Genomic DNA, 25,762 nt, shown 5'->3' on the forward strand with positions numbered 1-25,762 from the left:
TGCTGTGTGGTGGGGGCAGATTGGTAGAGGACCTTTGTCTTACAGATGTTTAGTGTAAGGCCCATGCTCGCGTACACCTCGGTGAAGGTATTGACGATGGTTTGGAGTTCGGCCTCCGAGTGTGTGCAGACGCAGGTGTTGTCTGCGTACTGTAATTCGGTGACGGGACGACCTTGGATCTGGCCTGGAGGCGGCAGAGGTTGAACAGATTCCCATTTGTCCTGTAATTTAGCTCCACTCCAGCGGGGAGCTTGCTGAGGGTGAGATGGAACATTGAAGCAAGGAAGATCGAGAAGAGCGTTGGTGCGATGACACAGCCTTGCCTGACCCCAGTCCGAACATGGAATGGGTCTGTGGTGGATCCATTGATCAGGATCGCAGCTTGCATGTCCTCGTGGAGCAGGATTCTTGTGATGACTTTCCCGGTGGTCGACAGCAGGGAGATTCTTCTGTAGTTACCGCAGTCGGACTTGTCACCTTACTTGAAGATGGTCACGATTACAGCGTCTTGAGATCTCCTGGCATGATCTCCTTCCAGGTAAGAGAGATGAGGTCATAAATCCACGCCAGTAGTGTTTCTCCGCCATGTTTTAGTGCTTCAGCGGGGATTCCATCTGCTCCTGATGACTTGTTCTTCAATTGCTGGATGGCCTTTTCAACCTCGTGCCGGGTTGGGATTGTGGTGGGATGGAGTCAAGGACACTCACGTCGGAGACATAGTCTCGGTTGAGGAGATCCTCTAAGTGCTCCTTCCTGCGGGCACTGACTGCCTCTCTGTCCTTGATGAGCATCTCTCCATTCTTGGCCAGTAGTGGAGTAGGGCCTTGGGTGCTTGGGCCGTAGGTTGTCTTGATTGCGCTGAAGAATCCTCGCACGTTGTGGTTGTCGGCTAGTTGCTGCATTTCTTGAGCTTTCTCCACCCACCATCTGTTCTTTAGGTCGCGAGTTTTCTGTTGGACCTCTGCCTTCGGACCTCTGCCTTCAGACCTCTGCAGAGCTGCTTTCTTGTCCTCGAGTTGTGTTGCTGCTTTCAGTCCAAGAATGCCTTGCGCTTGTGGCATATTAGCTCCTATATCACCAGATAATATACAATTTGGTCCTGTTATGGGCGAACGAGTCACATCATCTTCCCTTCTGGAAAAAATATTAGAATGATCTTTTACTTGATCTGGCTTCTTTGGCAGCGAAAAGCATTGCTAGAAATGGCCCAGCAATGTATATCGGGCATTTGAAGCCTGCCTCTCTTCCCTCCCCAACTTCTCAATACCTGATAGATATCAATACACTAAATAAGCCGAGTGACAACAGTTGTGCAGCAATGGTGAGCAATCCACTGAAAATTGAATGATGGGAAAATTAATGTGCTAGAGGGATGTACTTTAATGGATTGAATTGCCTTTTTTATCTTATTAGTTTGGACTGTATTTATGGCATGAAGTAAACACAAGACCTTTTAGACCGACAGAAGCACCAAAATACTTGCATGAAGCATTTTCTGATGAGGGAGAATCTGTTTAGCAATATAATGAATTGTGATAATCTGTGATGCTGCAACAACCATGAAGTCAGTCAGAGGGGGGAAAAAAAATCAACTAAGGTCTCCATTTCCAACGACAGGTTGAACCTCCTTTATCCGGCCCGGCCTGTCCTGAATGAGGGATTTTGCCGGATGAGGGAAGGTCACGTGTTTGGGTGGACTGCGCCTTTAAGTGTTGTAGCTGGGGTGCTGCTGCGGTCAGTGTGTGTGCGCGCCGATTGGCTGGAACGATAGTGAGTCCGTCAGCCAATCAGTGTGCAGGGGTCCCGAAGAGTTGGCCTGACCCCCCGGAGGGAGCGCTGTGTGGAGGAGCGACTGGCCCGAGGACTGTGGCTGCAGGAGTTCCAGCAGGATGATGAGGAGGAGGCAGCCGATTGAGGAGTAGGATTTTGACGGGTCGTGTTCTGCGCATGAGCCACCCGGCAGCCGGGAATGGTTCCAGATGAGTGGTGGTGCCGGATAAGGGAGTCCTGGATGAGAGAGGTTTAACCTGCATTATTTGGAAAATGCACTTTTTGGATGAATCGGTGAACCAGCTTAGCTATGATGACCTCCATGCTCATCGCCTAGCTCTGGGGTTTCTGAACTACGGCTGCAGTCCTTATGTCATCCATGAAATGTCGTCGTCGTCTCTTGGCTTCCTGCAATCAGCTCTTATTTGCACTAGATTTTTCATGATAGGTTTGCCTGTTTGAATTTGATTGGGTTGGCAGTTTGGAAAGGTCTATTCTTCCTTTTGAGGGATTTAGGCAAATGTTCCATGACACCGTGAAAAGTCGCATGCGAATGATTGATTGCTTCAGTGTATAAACCAGACAAGTTGAAAGAGTTAGAGACGTTTAGAGAATGCTGCAGTGGGCCAAAAACAAAGTGGCAACAACATTGAATTGTGCAACAATGCAAACAGTTCAGTGATGGAGAGTTTGTCGAGGAATGTTGGGATATAACTTATCCCCAAGGAATGATAAAAATTTGAATCGGTCAGCCCATGCCCGAATACCATTTTAAAAACATAGCAGCTGAGCAACTCAAACAAAAGCCAGACATTTTCCGTACCGATGCCATTATAGGTCAGTGAAAGCAACAATTCCACTAGAGCAGTATATGATAGTTGCGATAAAATGAAATTTAATCAGTAAGTGATGGGCTGAAAACGGTTAGCTGGCATAACCAGTACTCCAAACATGACTGGTGGGTGGGGGAAGTATAGGGTCAGCAAGCCTAATCAAGAACTAAGCTTTGGAAATGGCAGGCAATGGTAATTTGAAGACTTGCCATTTCATCTTGTGTCTTGAGGTGTTGTGTCCAAAGAGGCTGTCAAATGGAAACTAGTTGATATTCAGTGTTAGGATGCTGAAATACGTGTCTTCGATTGCTGTCTGTATTGGGACGTTATGCTCAGACTTAGTGAGGACAAAATATGGCTTTTGAAAAGTTGTTGAAACTTTGATCATCAATTCTAGGTTCTGCAATCTGCATTTTGTATTTGTGGTTGTTTAAACCACACAAGAGTTTGCACGCTGGCTGTTTGGAATCCTGATTACAAAAGGACTTTGAGGCAGCGTTAGAAGAGGGTGAGCCAAGTATAAGATAAATTGCTGTAAGTTCAAGATTGTTACATAGATTGTTGCTACAGATACTGCTGAAATGTTGATGCTTCTAATTATGACTTGTAACTTCTTAAAGAGACACTTCCACCGCCATAGAATAATGTAAAACTCAATGTTTCCAAATTGGAAAACCAACTGATGTTTACTGTTAATGCCAGATTAAATCTGCCAGTGATGCTATAAAAAAATGTCCAGTGTGCATTTCTTGTCATGTCACACTTTTTAAAAAAAAAAACGAGGATAAATAAATTAACCAGGAATGCAAAATACCACCACCACAGTATCTGTAGGCTCTTAATTGGCTTTCCCACCAGCAAAGCCAGAGTTGTGATACCCAGGCTGAATGGCACTTGCCGTTTTGAGTGAACTCAGTGTTTAATTTACATCAAATAGACACATACCTATACTCAGCAGAGTAATGCACTGTGCTTGCATGTTGTGATGTGGGAATATGCAGCTCCTTGTACTATTTGGTTCCACAGATGACTGGCCCAGTGAAAATAAAGCAGCATCCTTTATCTATTTTTTGTGTAAAGGTGTGGGTAAATAACACTTTCAAATAATGGTCATTATTGAACCATAATGCCAGTATATTAGTTTACTAATCACTGCATTTGTACAATCTAATTATTTTAACTCACCCTAGTTATACCTATACTGAGTAGATTTTCATTATTACATGCTATCGTCATCATCATAGGCAGTCCCTTGGAATCCACTCGCAAAATTAGTTCTTGGGTGACTGAACAGGCCAATACGAGAAGCACAGTCCCGGGTCATAGGTGGGGCAGATAATCGTTGAGGGAAAGGGAGGGTGGGACAGGTTTGTCGCACGCTCTTTCCGCTGCCTGCTTTGGTTTCTGCATGCTCTTGGCGATGAGACTCGAGGTGCTCAGCGCCCTCCCGGAGGCACTTCCTCCACTTGGGACGGTCTTAGGCCAAGGACTCCCAGGTGTCGGTGGGGATGTTGCACTTTATCAAGGAGGATTTGAGGGTGTCCTTGAAACGTTTCCTCTGCCCACCTTTGTCTCATTTGCTGTGAAGGAGTTCTGAGTAGAGCGCTTGCTTTGGGAGTCTTGTGTCAGGCATGCGAACAATGTGGCCTGCCCAGCGGAGCTGATCGAGTGTGGTCAGTGTTTCAACACTGGGGATGTTGGCCTGGTTGAGGACACTAACGTTGGTGCGTCTGTCCTCCCAGGGGATTTGTAGGGTCATGCGGAAACATCATTGGTATTTCTCCAGTGACTTGAGGTGTCTACTGTACATGGTCCATGTCTCTGAGCCATACAGGAGGGCGGGTATCACTATCACATGCTATTCACTGCAACACATGAAAGAGCTATTGCTGCTTTAATTTGTGTTGTGGAACCTGAGTACAGCACTGCAGCCAGTAAATGTGGAGTGTTTATGGATATGTGCCAGAAATAGCTGCTACATTTTTCACTTAATCTCTGGAATTTATGTAATGTGTTGTAGTTGAAGTTTGTGAATCAAACCTTTGACTGAACTAACCATACGAATACCTACTGAGAGCAGAATGAAAGTTGCAATCCGTTTGTGTGCACATTCATGGTAAAGTTTTTGGTAAACCGCTCTTAAAGCATACCCAACAACTTTTATTTTCCTTGCTTTGCTGGGAAGTGGGGGTTATACAGTTGTGTCCCACTGATTGTGTGATGGTGCAGCTGATAAATGCATTGCCTAGTGTTGAGCTGAGCCATATAGACATGGCCAGTCTTGGATTTGGTCCTTAACTCATCTCTGCTACAGTGGAGGTAGGGGTATTGCAGGTGGCCACATTACCTTTTGGTGAGGCAGTAGAAACAAACAGCTAGGGAATTTTGTTGCTCATCAGTATCCAGTGACTACTCCTGGAAATTTCACGTATGTGGACGTGATCAAGCTTGGCTGCGATGTAGTTCTCTGTCAAATGTTGACACTTGCCAGCGAGGTTCTCGCACAAAGAAATGCCTACTGGGATAAGACAAGGTACCAGAGAGTGGCTAACATCCGTGGAACAATAGCCCAGTATGAGTCACTTCCTTCAGGCGTGGAAGGGAAATTCAAATGAACGTGAGTCGATTCTGTCAGAAGAGGGATAATCAAAAGAAGCATATAGGCCGCAGTGCTGTCTGTTTAGCAAAATAATGCATCAAGTTTTTCTAAAATATATCTCTGGGGTTTGAGCACACAGTATCATACATACATGATTTATATCTCCAAACCCACCTTATGTTTTCCTGGATTCTGGCCTGCATCAACCAATATGTAAATCTGAGTAAGATGAAAGAATACTACATAGAAACCACAGCACTGGGGGTAGTTGCTTCCCCTTAGTGGTTTCACCTCAGTAATATTGCCCATCTCCACCCCTACCTCAGCCCATCTGCTGCTGAAGCCCTCATCCATGCTTTTGTTACCTCCTAGACGTGGCTATTCCAATGCTCTCCTGGTTGGCCTCTCATCTTTTACCCCCCCATAAACTTGAAATCATCTAAAACTCTACTCCCCCTATCCTAACATAACAACAGTCCCTATCACTCATCACCCTTGTGCCCGCTGAACTAATTGGCTCCCGGTCACTAACTCCTCCAACCCAGGCCTTCAACCACCGTTCCCCATAAGCTGTACAGCCGTGCAGTTCTCTGCTGGCCCCCGGCAGACCAGCTTTTTCAATGTTAAAATGGTCTGTGCAGCCCCTTAAAGGGGTCACGCACCCAAAGAAAATTATGGGTAACATTGCCCACAACCCTCTGAGATCCCTGCACTCCTCTAATTCTGGCATCTTGTGTATCCTCCACTTCCTTCACCTCACCATTGGTGGCCATGCCTTCAGCCTCGAGGCTCAAAGCTCTGGAATTCCCTCTCTAAAGCTCTCCTTCTCCACCTCTGTCTCCTTTTTAAGATGCTCCTTAAAACCTACCTCTTTGATCAAGTGTTTGGTTACCTGTCGTCTTTGGCTCTGTGAATTTTTGTTTTGATTACGATCCTGTGAAGCACCTTTTGGACGTTTTCCTATGTTAAAGGCTGCTTACATTTCTTGTAGATCCCCCCCCCATCTTACTAGTTTAAAGCCTTTGCCCTCTCCCTATTTACCCTTTCCACTAGGACACGGGTCCCATCCCGGTTGAGATGGAGCCCGTCCCATCGGTACAGCTCCTTCCTGTCCCAGAACTGGTGCCAGTGCCCCAGGACAAGGAACCCCTCCTTCCCGCACCAGCCCTTTAGCCACATGTTAATTCTCCTAATCTGTCTGTTTCTATGCCAATTTGCACTTGTCTCGGGCAGTAATCCTGAGATTATTACCCTCGAGGTCTTGCTTTATAATTTAGAGCCTAACTCCTGATGCTCTCTGCAGGACTTCCTCCCTGATCCTACCTCTGTCATTTGTTCCAACATGGACCACGACAACTGGATTTACCCTTTCCCTTTCCAAGTTCCTCTCCAGCCGCCTTGAGATATCCCTTACCCAGGCACTGGGTAGGCAACATACCCTTCGGGATTCTCGTTCTTGGCTGCAGAGGATGCTATCTATCCCCTTAATTATAGAGTCCCCCATCACTACCACGTTACTATTCTGCTCTAATCCGCCCTCCCCTGACCGGATGGTCTTCTGAGTCATGGTGCATTGCCGCTGTCGTCCCTGCAGTCTTTCTCCTTGTCCTCCCATCAGACATCGAGTAAATCGTACCTCTCAGACAAGACCAGGGTCTGCAGGACCTCCTTCTCAACCTCTCCTAAATCCCCGCTACCTGGCTCTCTTAACACTCACACCCTCCCTTTCCTGAACCTGTGCTTTCCTCTGGGGTGTAACTGTATTCTGGTTAAAACTGTCCAGAAATTCCTCCCCCTCCCTTATGTGTCAGTGTGTCTCCCACTCAAACTCCAGCTCAATGACTCTGAGCCGGAGATATTCGGGATGGAGACATCTCCTCCAGACGTGTTCGCTCGGGACAGTCTCACTGTCCACAAACTCCCACATACTGCAGGCCAGACACACGACCTGCTCTGCCATATCTTAGTCTAGCCTTATTTTATATATTTAATTAGTTAAAATCTTTATTCAATGATTACTTGTTAAACTAATTAGTATAACTATAAAGTTATACATTTAATACAGTACTTTATAGTTTTTCGCACCTAGTTTAAACCACTGTCCTAGGTTAGAGAGAAAAAAACCTTTTCATACGTAACGACCAGTCACTTACCTGCTGTCCTGTGACGTTGCTTCTGATTCTTTCTGAACATTTTCATTTGAAAGTCTTAAATGCCAATAACTATACCATATATGTTATGTGAATCTTTAAAGACTCTTGTGAATTTGTGCAGTAACGTAAGAAGTCCAAGTACAGCATCAAGTTTGAAACCTCCTTGTAGAAGAAAAGGTGAAACCGAGGCTCTCAATGGCTGCACCTGTGAGCCCCAAAATCAATACTCTCGTCCCTTACATCATTTAAAACAAAAAACACAAAAGTACAGATGCAAGGCATCAATTGAGGTGTTGTATGCCCCAGGTCAGTCAGCATCTGTGGAGAGAACAGAAAAGTTCATGGTTCAGGTGTGGATCCTTCATCAGAATTGGTTTTTATTCTCTGTCTTGAATAGGTTTTACCTTACTCTGGCCTGATTCAGATACTGCAGTGAAAATGGAAGTTCTAAATTGATATGTCGACTGTTATTTAACCAAAATGTTTTCTCCTTAGGTGAAGACTTCGCCATTGTACAGCAAGAGATTATTATGATGAAAGACTGTAAACACTCAAACATCGTTGCATATTTTGGCAGTTACCTCAGGTATGTATAGTGCTATACTTGTTTTACTTTGTTCCTCACTACCTAGTGTACTGGCTGTTTAGTAGGTTATATCATGCATTTACTGAAGTTTTTTAATGTGTGAGTTAAGAAGAATGTGCTTATCTTTGATATGTGAGGTGACATGTTTTATTTTAAACAACTAGTAAGTATTGGAACCTGCAAACATTTTTGTTGCAATTGTGCTGTTTCTTTTAAGAACCTCAGTTTCAAATTTGTGCTCATGTTCAACAGCAACGTGCCTTGATATAAGAATCTTTCAAGGAATAAATATCCTAAAGCACCTCACAAATAAACTGAATCGCGGGAATAGGCACAAAGCAATGAAGGGAGAGTTTAGGAGAATAACTGAAAAAACATGGTAGAGGATTTAAAGAAGATTTTAAAGCTGATGAGAGGCAGGAATTCAGGAAGATCTCGAGAGTAAGGCCGGTGCCACCAATGCAGGGGTGAAATTGGGGCTGATGGTAGAGGTGATGTGGATTGCACAGATGGCTGCAATCAAAGGCATGAAGTATTTGAAAGGCCAAAGCAGATTGTTGATATAGTGGGTTGAGATCTTGGTAATTTGTACACCAGTTTGAAATTTGATGCACTGAGGCATGGGTGCTAGTGTAGTTTAGTAAGGGTACAAGATATGGGCAGCTGAGTTTTGGGAAAGTTGGGAGTTTACAAAGAGTGCATTGGAGTAATCAACTGTGGATGTGACATAGGCATGTATACGAATTTCAGCAGAGTGGTTGCGATTTGGGTTGAGGCAGGCCAATGTTGCAGAGATGAAAATAGGCAGTCTTGTTGACTGATCTGATTTGGGGTTTTCAAGCTCAGTTTAGGGTTCAACAGGACAGCAAGGTTGCTAACGACCCCATTTAGCTTGAGCCAGTAGCCATGAATGGGGACGAAGTCAGTGGTAAGGGAGCATAGCTTGTGGTGGGGCCAAAGACAGTGATGTTGGCCTTCTCGATGTTGACCTGGATGAAGTTGCAATTGAAAGTGATTGGAAGTTGTACGGAAACAAAGTTTTCACGAGCAATGGCGGGGAGTTAGAGTTGGTGTCCTCTGCTTACGTGTGGATGCTGATCCAGTACCTGCAGATGATGTCGCTGAGGGCAGCCTGTAGCTTCAGAAGAGGAGGAGGCTGAGAATAGGTCATTGGACTCTGGACGTATTGCACGGGAGAGAAGAAAAACCATTGCTGAAGGTGCACATTTGGATAGGTAGGATCGGAACCATGCAAAGACAGTCCACGGAGCTGGATGGCAAAGGAAAGGAATTGGAGGAGAATGGCATGGCCAGCCGTATCAAATGCTGCGGAAAGGTAGAGAGAGAGAGATGGGGAAGGGTAGGGCACCATGGTCACAGGCAGTCAATGTGTTGTAATTTTAGCTAGGGCAGTTTTGGGTGGGAATGGCCAGAATTGGACGAGAGGGATTCCGAGTTACAAGAGAGATGGTCGCGGAGCTAAGACGCAATAATACAATGGGAAACCTATGTGAGGAAAGGAAGGTTGGAGGTGGGTTGATAAAGGGGATGGTTGGGCTGAGGGCAGGTTTTTTGAGAAAAGGGTAATGATTTTGAACAGTAGAGGGACGATGCTTGAGCAAAGGGAACCATTGATGATGTTGGCTAGCTTGGGGATCAAGAAGGGGAGTTGTGATCAGGAGTTAAGTGTGCAGGGCATCAAGGAGAAAGAAGGTAAGTCTTACAGAAATGAAGTTGGATATGGCAATAAAGGAGATGGGAACAAAGTGCAGAACAATGTGGGCTAAGGGCCTGAGTGAGTGGGAAACGAGGAAGTCGGGTGAGAGCAACATGATGGTCTTGTTGTTAAGAGACAAGGAAATCCATGAGTTCCTTGCATTTGATGTTTGAGGGGACAAGGATGCTTTTTATGGATACATTTCTATTTTTAAATCTATACAAATGCATTATTTTTCCCATTAATCTTTTTTGATTGATTAAAACAATAAAATGCAGATACTAATCTGATATTTCTCAATCTAAAAGCAATGGTGATTTATGCATATATAAAAGTGACTTTATGGGAAAGTAATGTGGAATACAGTAGGTTTTGGTACTGAGCTAGCTAATCGAAGGTCATGAGTTCAAATCAATCATGGCAAATTGTGAAATTGAATTTGGTAAATCTGGTAATTTATAGGACAGAACATGACCACGAAAGCTGCTGGATTGTCATTAAAAACCAAACTGGCTCATGAATGTTCAGGGAGGGGCCTGTCAGTCCTACTGGTCTGACCTACATATGATTCCAGTCCCACACTATGGGCCCAAGTTTCGGGCCGCACCTAAAACGGCGCAGCCCGGACCTGGACGCCCGTTTTTTGCGCCACAAAGTGCGCCTAAAAAAAAAAACCTCACCTATTCTCCGGCTCCCTGCAGGTCCTCTGGAGCTGGGCAAGGCGCAGCACGAGCTGTGGGGGGGCGGAGCCAGGTCCCTGCGCTGAAAACAGTGCCGGGACCTCTGCATATGCGCGCTACAGTGGGCACACATGTACAGTAGCTCCAGGCGCCCAAAACTGTGGGAGGGGCCCGAAGCACGCAGCCCCTAGCCCTGGCCGAATGGCCCCACTGGGGCTGCGTGGATAAGGCTCACCTCCCACCCGACCCCCCTCTCCCCACCCCGGCGACCCGACCTCGCCCCCCCCCCCCCCGGGCGACCTGACCTCCGCGACTCACTCCTCCCCCTCCGCGACCACCCCCCCCCCCCCCGGGACCCAAGACCCGACGCCACCTACCTGTAAATCCAGCCCGAAGTCTTGGGCCTGGCCGTTCACTCCCCTCTCCTTCCCTCCCTCTCCTCCTCTCCCTCCCCCCTTCCTCCTCTCTCCTTTTCCCCCCCTTCCTCCTCTCTCTCCTTTTCCCCCCCTTCCTCCTCTCTCTCCTTTTCCCCCCTTCCTCCTCTCTCTCCTTTTCCCCCCTTCTTCCTCTCTCCTTTCCCCCCCCTCCTCCTCTCTCCTTTCCCCCCCCTTCCTCCTCTCTCCTTTCCCCCCCCTTCCTCCTCTCTCCTTTCCCCCCCCTTCCTCCTCTCTCTCCTTTTCCCCTCCTTCCTCCTCTCTCCTTTTCCCTCCCCTTCCTCCTCTCTCCTTTTTTTCCCCCCCTTCCTCCTCTCTCCTTTTTCCCCCCCCTTCCTCCTCTCTCCTCTCCTTTCCCCCCCTTCCTCCTTCCTCCCTCCTCCTTCTCCTCCCCTCTACCTCCCTCCTCCCCTTCTCCCCCTCCTCTTGCTGTTAGAAACACAGACACTGACAGACAGAGAATGAGAGACACACACAGACAGAGACACACTGGGGGTGGGGGGTGCATCCCAGCATGCTGTTGGAGGATTCCCGGTGCTGCAGTCGGTAAGTAGAAAATGTTTTATTAATTTGTTTAATTTTTTTATTGGTTGATTTATTGATGTATTTATCATTTATTATTGATGATGATGACTCTTTATTTGTAAAACTGAAGTGTTTAACGTTTGTAAACTTCCTTTTAAACCCCCCCCCCCCCCCATTCCCTACGCCTGATTTGTAACCTACGCCTGATTTTTCTAAGTGTAGACAAGGTTTTTCTGAGCGTACAAAAATCTACACTTACTCCATTCTAAGTTAGTTTGGAGTATTTTTTTCACTGCCTAATCTTTCAAAACGGGCGTAAGTGGCCGGACACGCCCCCTTTTGGAAAAAAATCTGTTCCAAACTGAAACTGTTCTAACTGACTAGAACTGGAGCAAATTAAATGCCGAGAATTGCAATTTCTAAGATACTCCATTCTAAACCAGTTGCTCCAAAAAAACAGGAGCAACTCAGGCCGAAACTTGGCCCCGATGTGGTTAACTTTTAGATAACTCAGGATGGGCAATATATACTGCTTTGTCAGTGTTGCTCACATTCCAAGAACAGTTAAAGAAATAGAACAGGTACAAGCCATTGGCAGTAATAACTGGTATACTTGAAACAAATATGGTAAACAGATGCCATCAGAAACCATAAATGATTAGCATTACCTTGGAATTAGGAGTTTGGGAATTAGAAGCATATTTGTCAGTATATTATCTTTATGTAGATGTAAACCCAGTTCACTTGGGATAGTTCTTCCAGTTTTACACACAGAATTTGAGACAAAACTTACAACCCATGTCTACGTAGTTTCGCCAGTATAAGGAATCCAACATGGTTTTAAGAAAAGTTGACTGAACAGAAATAAAATCCATTTATAACAAGATTTTTCATCTTGTTCATAATATTCTGGTGATTACATAAGAGCTGCAGTTATTCAACTAGTTGCCAAATCACATGTTGAAATTGGAATAACCTGAAAGATTACACTTGATCAATGCTTGTTGTACCAGTTGAAAGTATACCTATACCTAAACACACACATTTCAGGTTATTCCATCAAATACTAATTATCATTGGGGGAAAAAAACCTTGATGGGTTATCTTGTAAGTGAACATATGTATACTGACCAAACTATGTAGATTTGGGTTGTAAATTTTGTCTGAAATTCGGTGTGTGATTGAAAGAACTATCCCAAGTGGTCTGGGTGTATTGCAGGGTTTACATCTATATAAAGATAACAAACCGTGTCCTGACACAGATATACTTCTAATTCCCAATAGTCCTCATTCCAAGGTAATCGTTTATGCTTTTTTGAAGGCATCTCTCATTTGGGCTTACATGTAGCCTGAACCACAATTTTGCTTAATAGTTTTTTTTAAGAAGATTCTGGATTGCATGCTGTGAATGTATAAACATGGCAGCTCTTTGGCTTGGCAGTATTCAGATCAAAACAAAGTAGCTGAAAATAGAAGTATAAAAGCGACTTGTCTCGCCCACTACTGACCTACTTGCACGGTGGCAGTGTTGATGTGATAGTTGATTCTAATGGTTAGAGAATTGTGCTTGGTTCACGTAGTTCCATGGGTTTAACAATTGAATTTGTTTTGCTGATTGTGCAGCGTTGCCTGATGTTTGAATGTTCTTTTTGTGTTGAACTCTGGTGCAAATGCAAGTGCTCCTTTTCCGGCTGCAATTGGTTTCACTGGCACCATTGCGGCTGTTAGCATTCCATTGTTCCTTCAGAGATGCCCGACCCTAGGATCGCCCCCCCCCTGCTCCATTGCTACTAGACTCTGGAACACTCCCAAATGGTGCCAAACACCACTATTCCCCCATGTGGGCTGCCTATCCAAAAGAAGCCGGAGCAGGCCATTTGGCCTATCGAACCTGCTTCACCATACAATAAGATCATGGCTGATCTTCTACCTCAACTCCACCTTCCTGCTCTATCCCCATATCCCTTGATTCCCTTAGCATCCAAAAATTTAATGAGCTCTGTCTTGAATATACTCAACGACTGAGCATTCACAGCCCTCTGGGGTAGAGAATTCCAGAGATTCCTTTGAGTGAAGAAATTTCTCACTTGTTGCAAATGACCGACTTCTTATTCTGAGACTGTGACCCCCTGCCGTGCTGCCAAACTTCAGGGCCACACCTCAGTTTTACTGAAGCCCAGGATCCTCGCCAGTGCTGCTCAACTCCATAAGCCTTGCCTCCTCTTCCCCATTCCCCCCCCCCCCCCCTCTCTTCCTTTCCCAGTGCTACTAAATGGTAGATACCTACCTCCAACCTGGTTAATATCAGCTACCATCATGCTATGTAAACTCAATTTTAATAGAGGTAAGAGATAGAAATTGAGTACGTGGGTGAAGGAACATATAATAAAGACCATTGATTTATAGGATGGAAAACTGGACAGTTAAATAACCTGCCCAACCCATTTTTTGAAGTATCCCTTTTTATATATAAAAACGTGGGAATTATATACGGATGGACTTTGAGTGTTTCATGAGGGAATTTTTGCCTGGTAATGGAATTAAAAAAAATTAAAGGCCATATAAATCGTCAAACCCACTATTTGTGTACACGTCAAACTGTGATTTTCTGTCCACTAATTTTAACCAAAGACAATTTATCCTTAGATGCCTGAAGGCAAGAACAAAAGGAAAGGAATCACCTGACGATGAGGAAAGTGGTGGTGGGATGCAGGACCACATGGAGGGTGCGGAGCCTAATTTTTTTTGATCGGGTCCAACTGCATTTTCGGACTCTCCTCTCCGAAAAGGGTGTTGGCCTCTGCTCTCCAATACTGCCAGGTCGCAGCAGCCCCTAACCCTCCGGAACTTCCTGTTGAATTTCAGGATCATGGTCAGAATTCCTGCCACAACCCCAACTCCTCGATCCTTTGACCCTCTCTCTAACCACAGATCCCTCATCCCATGACTGCCTCCAGACCATAAAAATGGCCTCTCCAATGCTCCGGATCTGTCCCAGTGTTCTCTCAAACTCTCTCTCCCAATGATATTGGAACGTTGGGAGCCTCCTTCCTGTGGTCCCAGACCCTGAGTGCCCTCTTCAAAGTAGTGCTAGACCCAGAGACTCCTACCAGCACTGCTCCCTAATGCTGATAAGTTAGTGTCCTCTGTTCTTGCCACTGTGAGCATTGCCATGGAAGATCTTGTTAAGATTCAATAAATGCAGCTACTGTTTTATTTTTAAATATAGACGTGACAAGCTATGGATTTGTATGGAGTTTTGTGGAGGTGGGTCATTACAAGATATTTATCATGGTAAGTATACAAATCAATTTTATTTTTTTCTATAAGGATGATTGAAGAATAAATAGAAATGTATGAAAATTACAGATTTCACATTCTTAGATACAGATTGAGTGTCCGAAATCCAGAGTTCCAAAATTCAGAATGTTCCGAAATCCGGACTTCGCCCCCCTCGGCGACCCGACTTCGCCCCCCCCCCTCGGGGGGCCTAACCCCGCCCCGGCCCCTTCTCTTTTCCCCCCCCCCCCCCCCCCACCCACCACCCTAGCCTTGGCGGGCCGACCTCGCCCCCTTACCGTGGCCGCCTGACCCCACCTACCTCGGCCCAGGCAAAGGCATTCCATAATCCAGAAATAGCCGGAACGGCCTCGGTCCCGAGGTTTCCGGATTTCGAACGCTCCCAACCTGTACTACTAATATAAAGTTTTGTGGTTTCACTCATTTTTTCCAGCTCTGTTATGTAAAACTGAGACTTGATATTCAAATAGGATTTCTGTTGTTTTCTTTGAAACATGTAACAAATTTAGATTGAAATGGTTAAGTCCTAATAAATTAAAATTTATTCTACCCCTGTCCCTCAATTACAACATGAAATTAGCTTTTTCAAAAACTGTTAATGGTCACATTCAATTTACACGGTTTTTGCAATTTTAATTATTCTGCACCACAGAATATGGTGGGATTTATCCATTCTTTCTTGTGCTTTTATCCATTTTTTTCTTGTACTTTTATCCATTCAACTGAATACCAATTTCTCACCTCAGTAACTATATTGTAATGCTGCATAGCATTTTCAGCAAATTGGCAAGTAAATTTATCTCGACACATTGCCACAAATGTGGCCGTCATCTTCATAAACCTCATCACTTGAAACCAGCTTGAAAATCTATGGACTGACACCACAGAATGAGGGTTCAGTAGCACAGTGCAACATAGAATCATAGCATGATACAGCCGGACCGGGGTCAAGCAGGGCTGCGTCATTGCGCCAACTCTCTTCTCAATGTTCCTCGCTGTCATGCTCCACCTCACACTCAACAAACTCCCCGTTGGAGTGGAACTAAACTACAGAACCAGTGGGAACCTGTTCAACCTTCGTCGTCTCCAGGCCAGATCCAAGACCGTCCCATCCTCTGTCGTCGAGCTACAGTATGCGGACGATGCTTGCATCTGCACACATTCAGAGGCTGAACTCCAAGTCATAGTCAACATCTTCACTGAGGCGTACGAAAGTATGGGCCTTACACTAAACGTCCGTAAGACAAAGGTCCTCAACCAACCTGTCCCCGCCACACAGCACTACCTCCCCAGTCATCAAGATCCACAGCGCGGCCCTGGACAACGTGGACCATTTCCCATACCTCGGGAGCCTATTATCAACAAGGGCAGACATCGACGACGTGATTCAACACCACCTCCAGTGCAGCCTTCGGCCGCCTTGAGGGAGAGAGTGTTTGAAGACTGGCCCCTCAAATCTGGCACCAAGCTCATGGTCTACAGGGCTGTAGTAATACCCGCCCTCCTGTATGGCTCAGAGACATGGACCATGTACAGTAGACACCTCAAATCGTTGGAGAAATACTACCAACAATGTCTCCGCAAGATCCTGCAAATCTCCTGGGAGGACTGATGCACCAACATTAGCGTCCTCGACCAGGCCAACATCCCCAGCATTGAAGCACTGACTACACTCGACCAGCTCTGCTGAGCGGGCCACATTGTTTGCATGCCTGACAGAAGACTCCCAAAGCAAGCGCTCTACTCTGAACTCCTTCACGGCAAATGAGCCCAAGGTGGGCAGAGGAAACGTTTCAAGGACACCCTCAAAGCCTCCTTGATTAACTGCAACATCCCCACCGACACCTGGGAGCCCCTGGCCAAAGACCGGCCTAAGTGGAGGAATTGTATTCGGGAGGGTGGGTGCTGAGCACCTCGAGTCTCGTCGCCGAGAGCATGCAGAAATCAAGGCAGCAGAAGGAGCGTGCGGCAAACCAGTCCCACCACCCTTGCCCTCAACGGCTATCTGTCCCACCTGTGACTGAGTCTGTGGTTCTCGTATTGGACTGTTCAGTCACCCAAGAACTCTTTTTTAGAGTGGAAGCAAGTCTTCCTCGATTCCAAGGGACTGCCTATGATGATGATGCAGCATAGAAGCATAGAATTATAGAATGATACATCACAGACTGAGGCCATTCGGCCCATTGTGCCTGTGTTGGCTCTTAGATAGCTATCCAATTAGTCCCACTTCTTTGTTCTTTCGCCATAGCCCTGTATTTTTTTCCCTTCAAGTATTTATCTGATTCTATTTTGAATGTCACTATTGAATCTGTTTACCCCACCCTTTCAGGCAATGCCATTCCAGATCACAACTCACTGTTTTTAAAAAAAAATGTTTCCTTATGCTGCCTCTGGTTCTTTTACCAGTCACGTATTGGAGTAGATTATGGGTCACCATCTCCATTTGTGGCAGAGTTCTCAATATTGGACATAAGATTGTCGAGTGAACAACAGATGCACCTCACGGTCTGGGGAAACAAATACCTACTGAGTTCTGGTGTTCATTCTCGCAGCCAATAAGGGTGCCATTGACGGCCATAGAACATGTTATCTCCCTGTGCTCTGTGCTTCAGAGGACATGAAAAGAGGGAAGGAATATACAATAAGCTGTGGGTGGGGGTAAGGGGCATTAGTATTTAGCAAATCGGATTATTTTCTAAACCTTATTGGATGCAGGGCTCTTTGCAGTTGTGAGTGTAATGGGACTAATTTTGTAGATCTACCATTGTATCATTATAAACCCTGAAAAAGGTCGCCTTAGTGATTCAAACTCTAATACAGTGAAGCATCCAAAATGGCATCAAACCATTTCCTAATTCACCAAAAGTGGAATAATGCAAGTTTAGGGTAGAAAAAGATGAAAAATTGACAGATTGGAGCCTGAAATGGGACCAAGTAAAATGGGCTGAATAGTCTTTTCCTAGTTGGCAGACCTTCCCTTCGTGCACTATGTTTAATATTTTTAGAGAAGTTCTGATTTAGTTCTTTAATCAGTGAAAACATTCTGAATTGCATTAGGATCATACCTTGATTTAATGCTGTTTTCATAACTTTGTAACAGTGACAGGACCGTTATCAGAACTACAGATAGCTTATGTGTGCAGAGAAACACTACAGGTATGTAATTTCAATCTTTCAGTAAATATTTTGTTAAGTTTTGTCCATTAACTATGGAACCTAATTTCACTCTGAACATTGGTGAGGAATTTAGTCTGGGTTTGGCATAGTGGATTGCGAAACTTTGTTTTCATCTTTTGGACCTGGACTTTGATCCAGCCTAGACTGATGAGTTGAAAAAAGAAAAGAAAGACTTGCATTTATATAGTGCCTTACATGACCTTGGGATGTCTCAAAGCACTTTACAGCCAGTGAAGTACTTTAAAGTGTAGTCACTGTTGTAATGTAGGAAAGTAGCCTTTGCTTGTAAGGTTCAAACATGAAATAAATTTAAGCAGTCTCAAATCAGCTGTATTCAATTTTTTCAAATGCGACAAAATCAGCCTGAGTTGATTGCCTCACTCTGGCAATAGGAATGGCTGGTGTGGGAAATTCAAACAAAATGCAGTGGGGGAATCTTCTGCTAAAATTCAGATAAAACACTTTGTTGTCTGGCAAAAAGGCTTAGTGACGTTTTCCTGCAAGTAGTTTAGACAAAGTTTCAGGCCCGATTCCTGGTCTGTGCTGAGTTAGCTGATCTCAGTTGGGGTGGAGGTAGTGACTACAATTGGCTTCACTTAGGAAGGGGAAACTCGGCTAATGTTCCTGCTGCTGATAACTACCCAGCAACCTCCGTTGGGTGCACCTAGATGCCTGTCGAGGACAGATTTGAGCAAAGCTGATATTCTGTATGTGGTCTTGTAGAATGCCAACACTCGTATTTCGGTTTGTACACAACGTTACGCGACAGCCAAAACAGAACCTTGATTAATCCTAATGGCAACTGGAGAAGGCCATTTAATTCCTTGAGCATGTTCCGTCATTCAATTAGATTATGGCTGTTCTGTAACTTGCCTCGATCTACCCGCCTTGGTTCCGTAACCCTTAATAATTCGTCTAATAAAAATCTAACAATCTCGGCGTTGAAATTCAGAGTGACTGCTGCCAACGACCCAGAAGCTGCGCAGAAGCATGCTGCGCATAAATGTTAACTTCCATAAGCCGACAGAAACACCAAGTTGATAGAAATAGCTTTTAATTTTATTTTCGGCTCTGTTCGGCAGCGCATAAATGTTAACTTTCATCAGTTCGTCAGCAGCGATCTCGCTTCCCCACTCCCTCCCCTCCTTTCTCTCCAATCTGTGGGAAGTCTGGCGAGAGCAACCAAAAAACCACTGGAACTGCGCAACGTTGGCAGCAGTCACGTCCTTTGAAATTTTGAATTGGTCCTGCCTCAACAGTTTTTTTTTTGGGGTGTGGGGGGGCCGGGTGTTCCAGATTTCCACTACCCGTTGTGTAAAGTAGTGTTTCCTAATATCACCCCTAAACTGCCTAGCTCTAATTTTAAGGTTATGCCCCCTTGTGAATTATTTATTAAAATCAAAAGATTGGCACTTCCCAGAATCTGTTGGGTAGAGCAGAAAATATTCCAATTATCATTTGTATTCAGAAATTCATTTCTGTATATGACTGTGCTTGTATGTATATCTTATAAAACCTGCTTGATGAGCTGAAATTGTTGGCTGGGCACAACAGCACAATAAGTGTTCTGTTTTTTTTTGTAGGGTTTATATTATCTTCACAGCAAAGGAAAAATGCACAGAGACATAAAGGTAAATAGAGTTGAATTGTTCGTCATTTTTGTTTTTCTTGTTGTCTACTGGTTTTCTGTGAACACTTTTACAGTGAACCAAGACACAGCTAACTGCTTTTCTTCATTGTAGTACTATATGTACCCGAGGCCAGATAATGAGGGAAAGAATTACAAGAATAATACCTATTTAAGATTTTCAGTGTTGGTCTGTTGCTTGTGGTTCTCCATGTTCATGTGGTATGAAGTTATCCCCTAACGATCCTCGCTCTTGCTCTCTTCCCCCCTCCCCCTGCCATGCGAAAATAAAATCACCAATATTAGACTCAAGGTGTGTTCAAAATACAAAGAGGGTATTTTCTTTCATATTCAGACATTTCGATTGTCTGTCATCCTCATCTCAAAGCTTGACAATCACTCTTGGTCCTTTTAATTCCAGCTGAGGGTTTATCAAATGTCTCAAAAGAGGAAACAAATCATACAGCAGGGCAGAGCCCAAAAACATTGACCAAGGTATTTGGTAAATTGCTTCAGCAGCTCCATGCAAGAGCCCTGGGCTCTTTCTGGCTCATGCAAGTCACTTTTCGACCATCTCGTCAATCCTCTGGGCAGAATTGGTAGCAAGCTGGTTACAGTAAGAGTCAAGGGTAGCTATTCAGACTGACAAAAGGTGGGACGTGGTGTTCCACAAGGATCAGTACAGGTTCCAGTGTTGTTCACAATTTCTATAAACTATTTGGAGTTGGGAAACTGAAGTACAATTTCAAAATTTGTGGATAACACCAATTTAGAGGGTACAGTTAATGCTGAGGAAGACTGCGACAAAATACAAGACATTAATAAACTTGCAGAATGGGTGTGTAATTGCTAACTGAATTTCAACATAGACAAGTGTGAAGTGCTACATTTTGGTAGGAAGAATAAGGAGGCCACATAAGGAGGAGAATAAGAGTCTAAGTGGGGTAGTGGAGCAGTGACGGGCATACAGATATACAAATCACAAAGTAGCGACACAGGTTAATGAGGCTTTTTTTTTACAAAGGAAACCTAGCACTTGTCTAGGGGTTCATTTTTAGAGGGATAAATTGAAAAGCAGAAGTTATGTTAAACTTGTATCTAACCACACTTAAGGTACTGTGCACAGTCATGGTCCCCATATTCGAAAAAGGATATAGAGGCACTGAAGAAGCTGCAAAAAAACAATTTATTAGAATGATACCAGAACTGAGGGGTTATATCTATCCAGAAAGTTTGAATAGGCTGTGCACTTTTCTCTAGAAAAGTGAAGGCTGTGAGGTGACCTGATGGAGGTCTTTAAAATTATGAAGGGGTTTGCTGGGTAGACATAGAGAAGATGTTTCCACTTGTGGGGGTCAAAACCTAAGGGCTATAAATATAAGATACAGGTTGAACCTCTCTAATCCGGTAGCCTTGGGACCTGGCCTTTGCCGGACCACGGGCGGTCACGCCGACCCCAGACCCCAAAATCCCACTGTCAGCAAAGTTTTAGAATTGTTTCTTACAAAAGCTATTTTTGCTAATCTGTAACTGTAGTACCATGGGCTCCGTACCTTGTATATTGGCCGCATTGTGGCTATTTTGATGTAAATAGGACTGATCTAGGGAGTGTGCTTGCAGGTTGGAAGTGAGATTAGCTGATGGGTTACACGGCGAGAGGGGCTGCTGTTTGATGTAAGGAGCCCCATTGTTCAGCACTGAGGCAGAAGGAGCCCATGCTGAAGCCAAGGTAGCGTACATGGAGTGTGGCTCCATCACCCCACCGCCGATCACCGAGGGAATCGCGGGCAGTGAGCTGCTGGCGTGGTTGGAGTGGACTCCAACTGAGGATCCTGTATAGCTTCCCATATAGTGACCATTGTTGGCCGAGAGGTGAGAGACAGAATGTCTCGGTAAACCCATCCCGTCAATGTTACTGGGCAAATGTCCATTCATCATGCTGATGCTACTATTAACAGAAAGGCATTTGGGGGTGCAGGAGATGAGTCTTCTTGACCCTTGGAAGTTACAGGTCTCTGGGATGTGGTTGAACCCCAATCCGTTAATCATGCTGTACATGGGCTTTTAAGGGCTTGGCATTTCCTGCGAAAGCTCCTGAAGGAGCCCTCCTCAAACATGAACTCGCTGGCTGGGTCAATGGTCCAGTAATGGCCTTTGCCAGGTCTGCCCAGGCCCTTGGGCAGTTTGATGAAGCACTTGTTCAAGGAGAGGTTGTGACGCACGGAATTCTTCCAGCCTTGGTAGGAGCCTCGGAAAAAGGGGATGTGGCTCTGGAGGAACTGGTAGATCTCGCTGAGAGTCAGCCGCTTGGTGAGAGAGCTCTGGATAGCCATCACAATCAGGGCTATATAGGAATACGGCGGCTTCTCCAGGTGCTGTATGTCAGCGTTTGTTTTTAGTTTTGGTAGTGGAGGTGGCTGATTCCATCATAGAGGTCTGACAATGACCCGGCCGGGTCGTTATCAGCAGTACCCGGTTTAAATAAACACTAAAATCCCCTCGCCTGACACCTGGTCAAGCCCTCACCTCCTCTCTGATCCGGCAGTGCTCCCGCCCACTCTGTAGTGCCTCATTCCGTCCCTATGGGAACCTGTGGCTCCTCCTGATCTTGACCCCATTTTCAGGCATGACGGCTGTGAAGCAGTTCCTGTGGACATGGGGAAATCATTTGCCAATTTCATGTATAAAAAGTATTTCCATCTGGCCTCCAAGTCGAACATCATCAAAAAGGGGCGGATGTTGTTGGGAGGAGGCAGCAATGATGTCACTGGGCCCAAGAGCCGTCCGCCCGCTCACCAGTGTTTGTATCCCAGATCTGTGGCAGCTTTCAGCCTGTTTTGCTTTGGTTGATGTCTGCACCGTTTGGAGGAATCTGCTTTCGTGGGCACCCAAATGCTTTATCGCGTATATGGATCTGTGTAAATATAACAATCGGCCTTTCCCTGTCATCTTTCTTACCGTCCATACTCTTTTTTTTTTATATAAAAAAAAATTTACTCAACTTGATGAACACAGGACACAGAGCAGGGTCACGACCCCTCGCAGGGAAAGATGCCGGACCAGGGAGGTTGCCGGACCAAAGAGTACCGGATTAGAGAGGTTCAACCTGTAGTCATTAATAAATCCAATAGGAAATTCAGGAGAAACTTCTTTACCCAAAGAGTGGTACGAAAGTGGAACTCGCCACCAGAGGGAGTAGGGGGGGTTGAGGCGAATAGATGCATTAAAGGGGAAGGTAGGGAGGGAGAAAACTAGGTGGTCATGCTGCTAGGGTTTAACTCGGTGTTAACGGCCTCCATGCTTTGTGAATGTAGATGTTACATTTCAGTCTGTTGAAATCAATTTTTTTTCTTTCAGTTGATTTTACATAACTTCTGATGATTGAAGCTCTTCTACCATGATTAGAAAGTATGCTTCTTATTACTTCTGCTCTTGCAGAGATTATGTAGCCTAGGTCTGACAATGAATTTCAAACGCAATAATTAACATACTGAATTTTATCTAGCATTCCCACTAAATCATTTGTCTATTAGAAGGTGGAAATATCACACACCAGACCAGACTTGCATGAGCTGAAATTGCTACAGTAATTATTTAATTGTTTTTTCACAGGAAATCTTGAACAGTGGATGTTTTGGCAAGCCATTTCTTATCTCTCAGTATTCTCAAACTTCGGTTCTATTTGGGGAACTATGTTCTGATGTCATTTCAACAAACACAGTGGCTGCCCACTGTGTACATAAATCAGCTTTTTAAGCTCCTGAATTTTATTAATCCTAGTTCAGAGCAGTCGTCATCTAGTCTCTTGCAAACAATTCAGAAGTCTTAACAACCAGTTTAAAATGGGACAATGAGGTTATGAACAATTGGGTTTGGCCTGAGCTTGTGGCCAGAGAGGCGGTTGGAATCGATGACAAGGGAATGTAGTTTGTGGCGTGGGACAAAGACAATGGCTTTGGTGTTCTTGTTTAATTGGAATAAATTGCGGCTCATCTGGGACTAGGATGTCGAACAAACAGTCTGACAACAGAGGCAGTGGAAGCGTCCAGAGAGGGAGTGTTGAGGTAGAGTTGGGTGTTGTCTGTCTACACTTAGAACTTGACATGTCTTCGCTGAGTGGCAATATGTAGATTAGAAATAGGAATGGGGCCAAGAATAGATGTTTAAGGGATTCCAGAGGCAACGTTGCGGGTGTGGGAAAATAATCTATTGCAGGAGATTCTCTGGCTACAACCGGATAGGTAAGATTAGAACCAATGACAGGGCAGTCCAACTCTGCTGCACACTGAAGGAGAGGGGTTGGAGGAGGATGGTGTGGTCAACCATGTCAAAGGCTGCAGAGAAGTCGAAAAGGACGAGGTGGATAGTGTACCATGGTCCCACTCATCGAGAGCGTCATAGAAACTAGGTGCAGGAGTAGGCCATTCGGCCTTTCGAGCCTGCACCACCATTCAATATGATCGTGGCTGATCATTCCCTCAGTACCCCTTTCCTGCTTTCTCTCCATACCCCTTGATCCCTTTAGCCGTAAGGGCCGTATCTAACTCCCTCTTGATGCCAGTTCATTGGATATATTCAACAACTCTCTGCGGCAGGGAATTCCACAGGTTAACAACTCTGAGTGAAGAAGTTTCTTCTCATCTCAGTCCTAAATGGCCTACCCCTTATCCTAAGACTGTGTCCCCTGGTTCTGAACTTCCCCAACATCGGGAATATTCTTCCCTCATCTAACCTGTCCAGTCCCGTCAGAATCTTATACGTTTCTAAGTCATTTGTGACTTTGATTAGTGCCGTTTCTGTACTGTGGCATGGATAGAAAACTGATTGGAGAGGTTCAAACATGGAATTGCGGAAATGATGGGCACTGATCTGGGAATTGATAACACTTTCAAAGACTTTAGAGAAGAAAGTGAGGTTGACGATGGGATGGTATTTTGCAAGGACAGAGGGATCAACAGTTTTTTTGAGGAGGGGTGGGGTGGTGATGGCAAATTTGAGGGGGATGGGGCAGTACCTGAGGAAAGAGAATTGTTAACTATCAGCTAGCATTGGAGGCAGGAACGGAAATTACGTGGTCAGCAACTTAGTGGGAAGAGAGCAGGAGGTGGATCTCATGGACAAGATGAGCTTGGAGAGGGCATGAGGGGAGATGAGCGAGAAACTCAAAAAATTTGGGTTTAGGGTTAAGGCAGAGGGGAAGCTTGGCTTGGTGGGCTAGGAGAAGGGACGAATGCAGCAGAGGCAATTGAACAGATGGTCTCAATCTTGGGGACAAAGAAGTCCATGAGCTTCTCGCATGTTGGAGGTGAGGGTGAAAGGGCTTCAAGGAGATGGTTGGGAGGAAGACAAGGAGCTGGGAATTATCTTTGCAGGATGATCCTGGCGAAGCAAACAGTTTTGGCAGAGGAGACCATGGCCCCGGTAATGCTTTATGTGATCCAACAATATCTGGCAGTGAATTAATAAAATGTTGTGCACTATATACGTTCAAGTTTGTGCCCCTTAGACATAATGGAGATAAGATGGGGGCTATACCAGGGGAACAGCCAGGGTTAGAGGGGGTATGGGTTTTGCTGAGGGTAAAATACATCGAAGGTGGAGGTGAGTGTGACTGAGCAGATTGGTGGCTGTAGAAGTATCCTGGCGAATGGAAGGACATAGGTTCGACGGGAGTTTGAAAGTGGCGTTGTAAATAACTTGGGAGAGTTTCTGTTTTAGGGGTGGACAATGAAGAATGTAGGATAGGAAAGGGAAGCGAGTGGTGAGGGCTACAAGGAAGTGATCAGAGAAGGCCTTGTCTGTGATTGAGCTGATGAGAATAGAGAGGCCACAAGAGATTGCAAGCTTGAAGGGTGGCTGTGAATCTGGGTAGCAGCGTTTATATAGTGGGAGAGATTAAGGGAGGACATGAGGGCAGTGAATGCAGAGGAACGAGGGTAAGGTGAGTTGTAATGAAGGTTAAAATCACCGAGGATGAGAAGTTGTTCAGGTGCAGAGGTTGAGGGAGGAAAGGTTTGAGTATATCTAGGTGCGAAACGGGGTGGGACTTCAGTGGATGGTAGAAAAGGAGGATTTTAAAGGAGAGGAATGGAACAAGGCGAGATGCTCAAAGGGAGAGAAGGCACCAGAGGAGCAAAGGGACAGACTAAGGTGAGATTTAGTGATGAGGGCCACACCACCACCACTGTGGCCGTTTGGATGGGGTAGGGGGTGGACAGTAAGGCCAGACAGAATGCCTTCAGTGAGGGATAAAGTGTCATCACTTGTGAGCCAAGTTTCTGTCAAGGCCGGGCATCTACAGTAATGCCTTGGATGGCAAGGGCCTTGTTCGCAAGCTTAAAAGGGCAGAAATTCTGTTGCA

At 45.2% G+C, this 25,762-nt stretch overlaps 1 protein-coding gene and 1 pseudogene across 6 annotated transcripts in view; one reads left to right on the forward strand and one right to left on the reverse strand.

Annotated features, from left to right (window-relative positions):
- map4k3a (mitogen-activated protein kinase kinase kinase kinase 3a) overlaps window positions 1–25,762 on the forward strand; it is a 275,867-nt gene that overhangs the window by 93,014 nt on the left and 157,091 nt on the right. For all 6 annotated transcript variants that reach the window (XM_070890095.1, XM_070890098.1, XM_070890096.1 and 3 more), the window contains exons 3-6: window positions 7,851–7,941; window positions 14,527–14,591; window positions 17,698–17,753; window positions 19,358–19,405. In XM_070890095.1, the coding sequence (XP_070746196.1) occupies window positions 7,851–7,941; window positions 14,527–14,591; window positions 17,698–17,753; window positions 19,358–19,405 (260 nt within the window). The remainder of the gene's footprint in view (window positions 1–7,850; window positions 7,942–14,526; window positions 14,592–17,697; window positions 17,754–19,357; window positions 19,406–25,762) is intronic.
- LOC139272864 (forkhead box protein F1 pseudogene) lies at window positions 20,890–21,828 on the reverse strand (annotated as a pseudogene).

The sequence above is a fragment of the Pristiophorus japonicus genome, chromosome 9 (genome assembly GCF_044704955.1).
Source record: "Pristiophorus japonicus isolate sPriJap1 chromosome 9, sPriJap1.hap1, whole genome shotgun sequence".
Taxonomy (NCBI): domain Eukaryota; kingdom Metazoa; phylum Chordata; class Chondrichthyes; family Pristiophoridae; genus Pristiophorus; species Pristiophorus japonicus.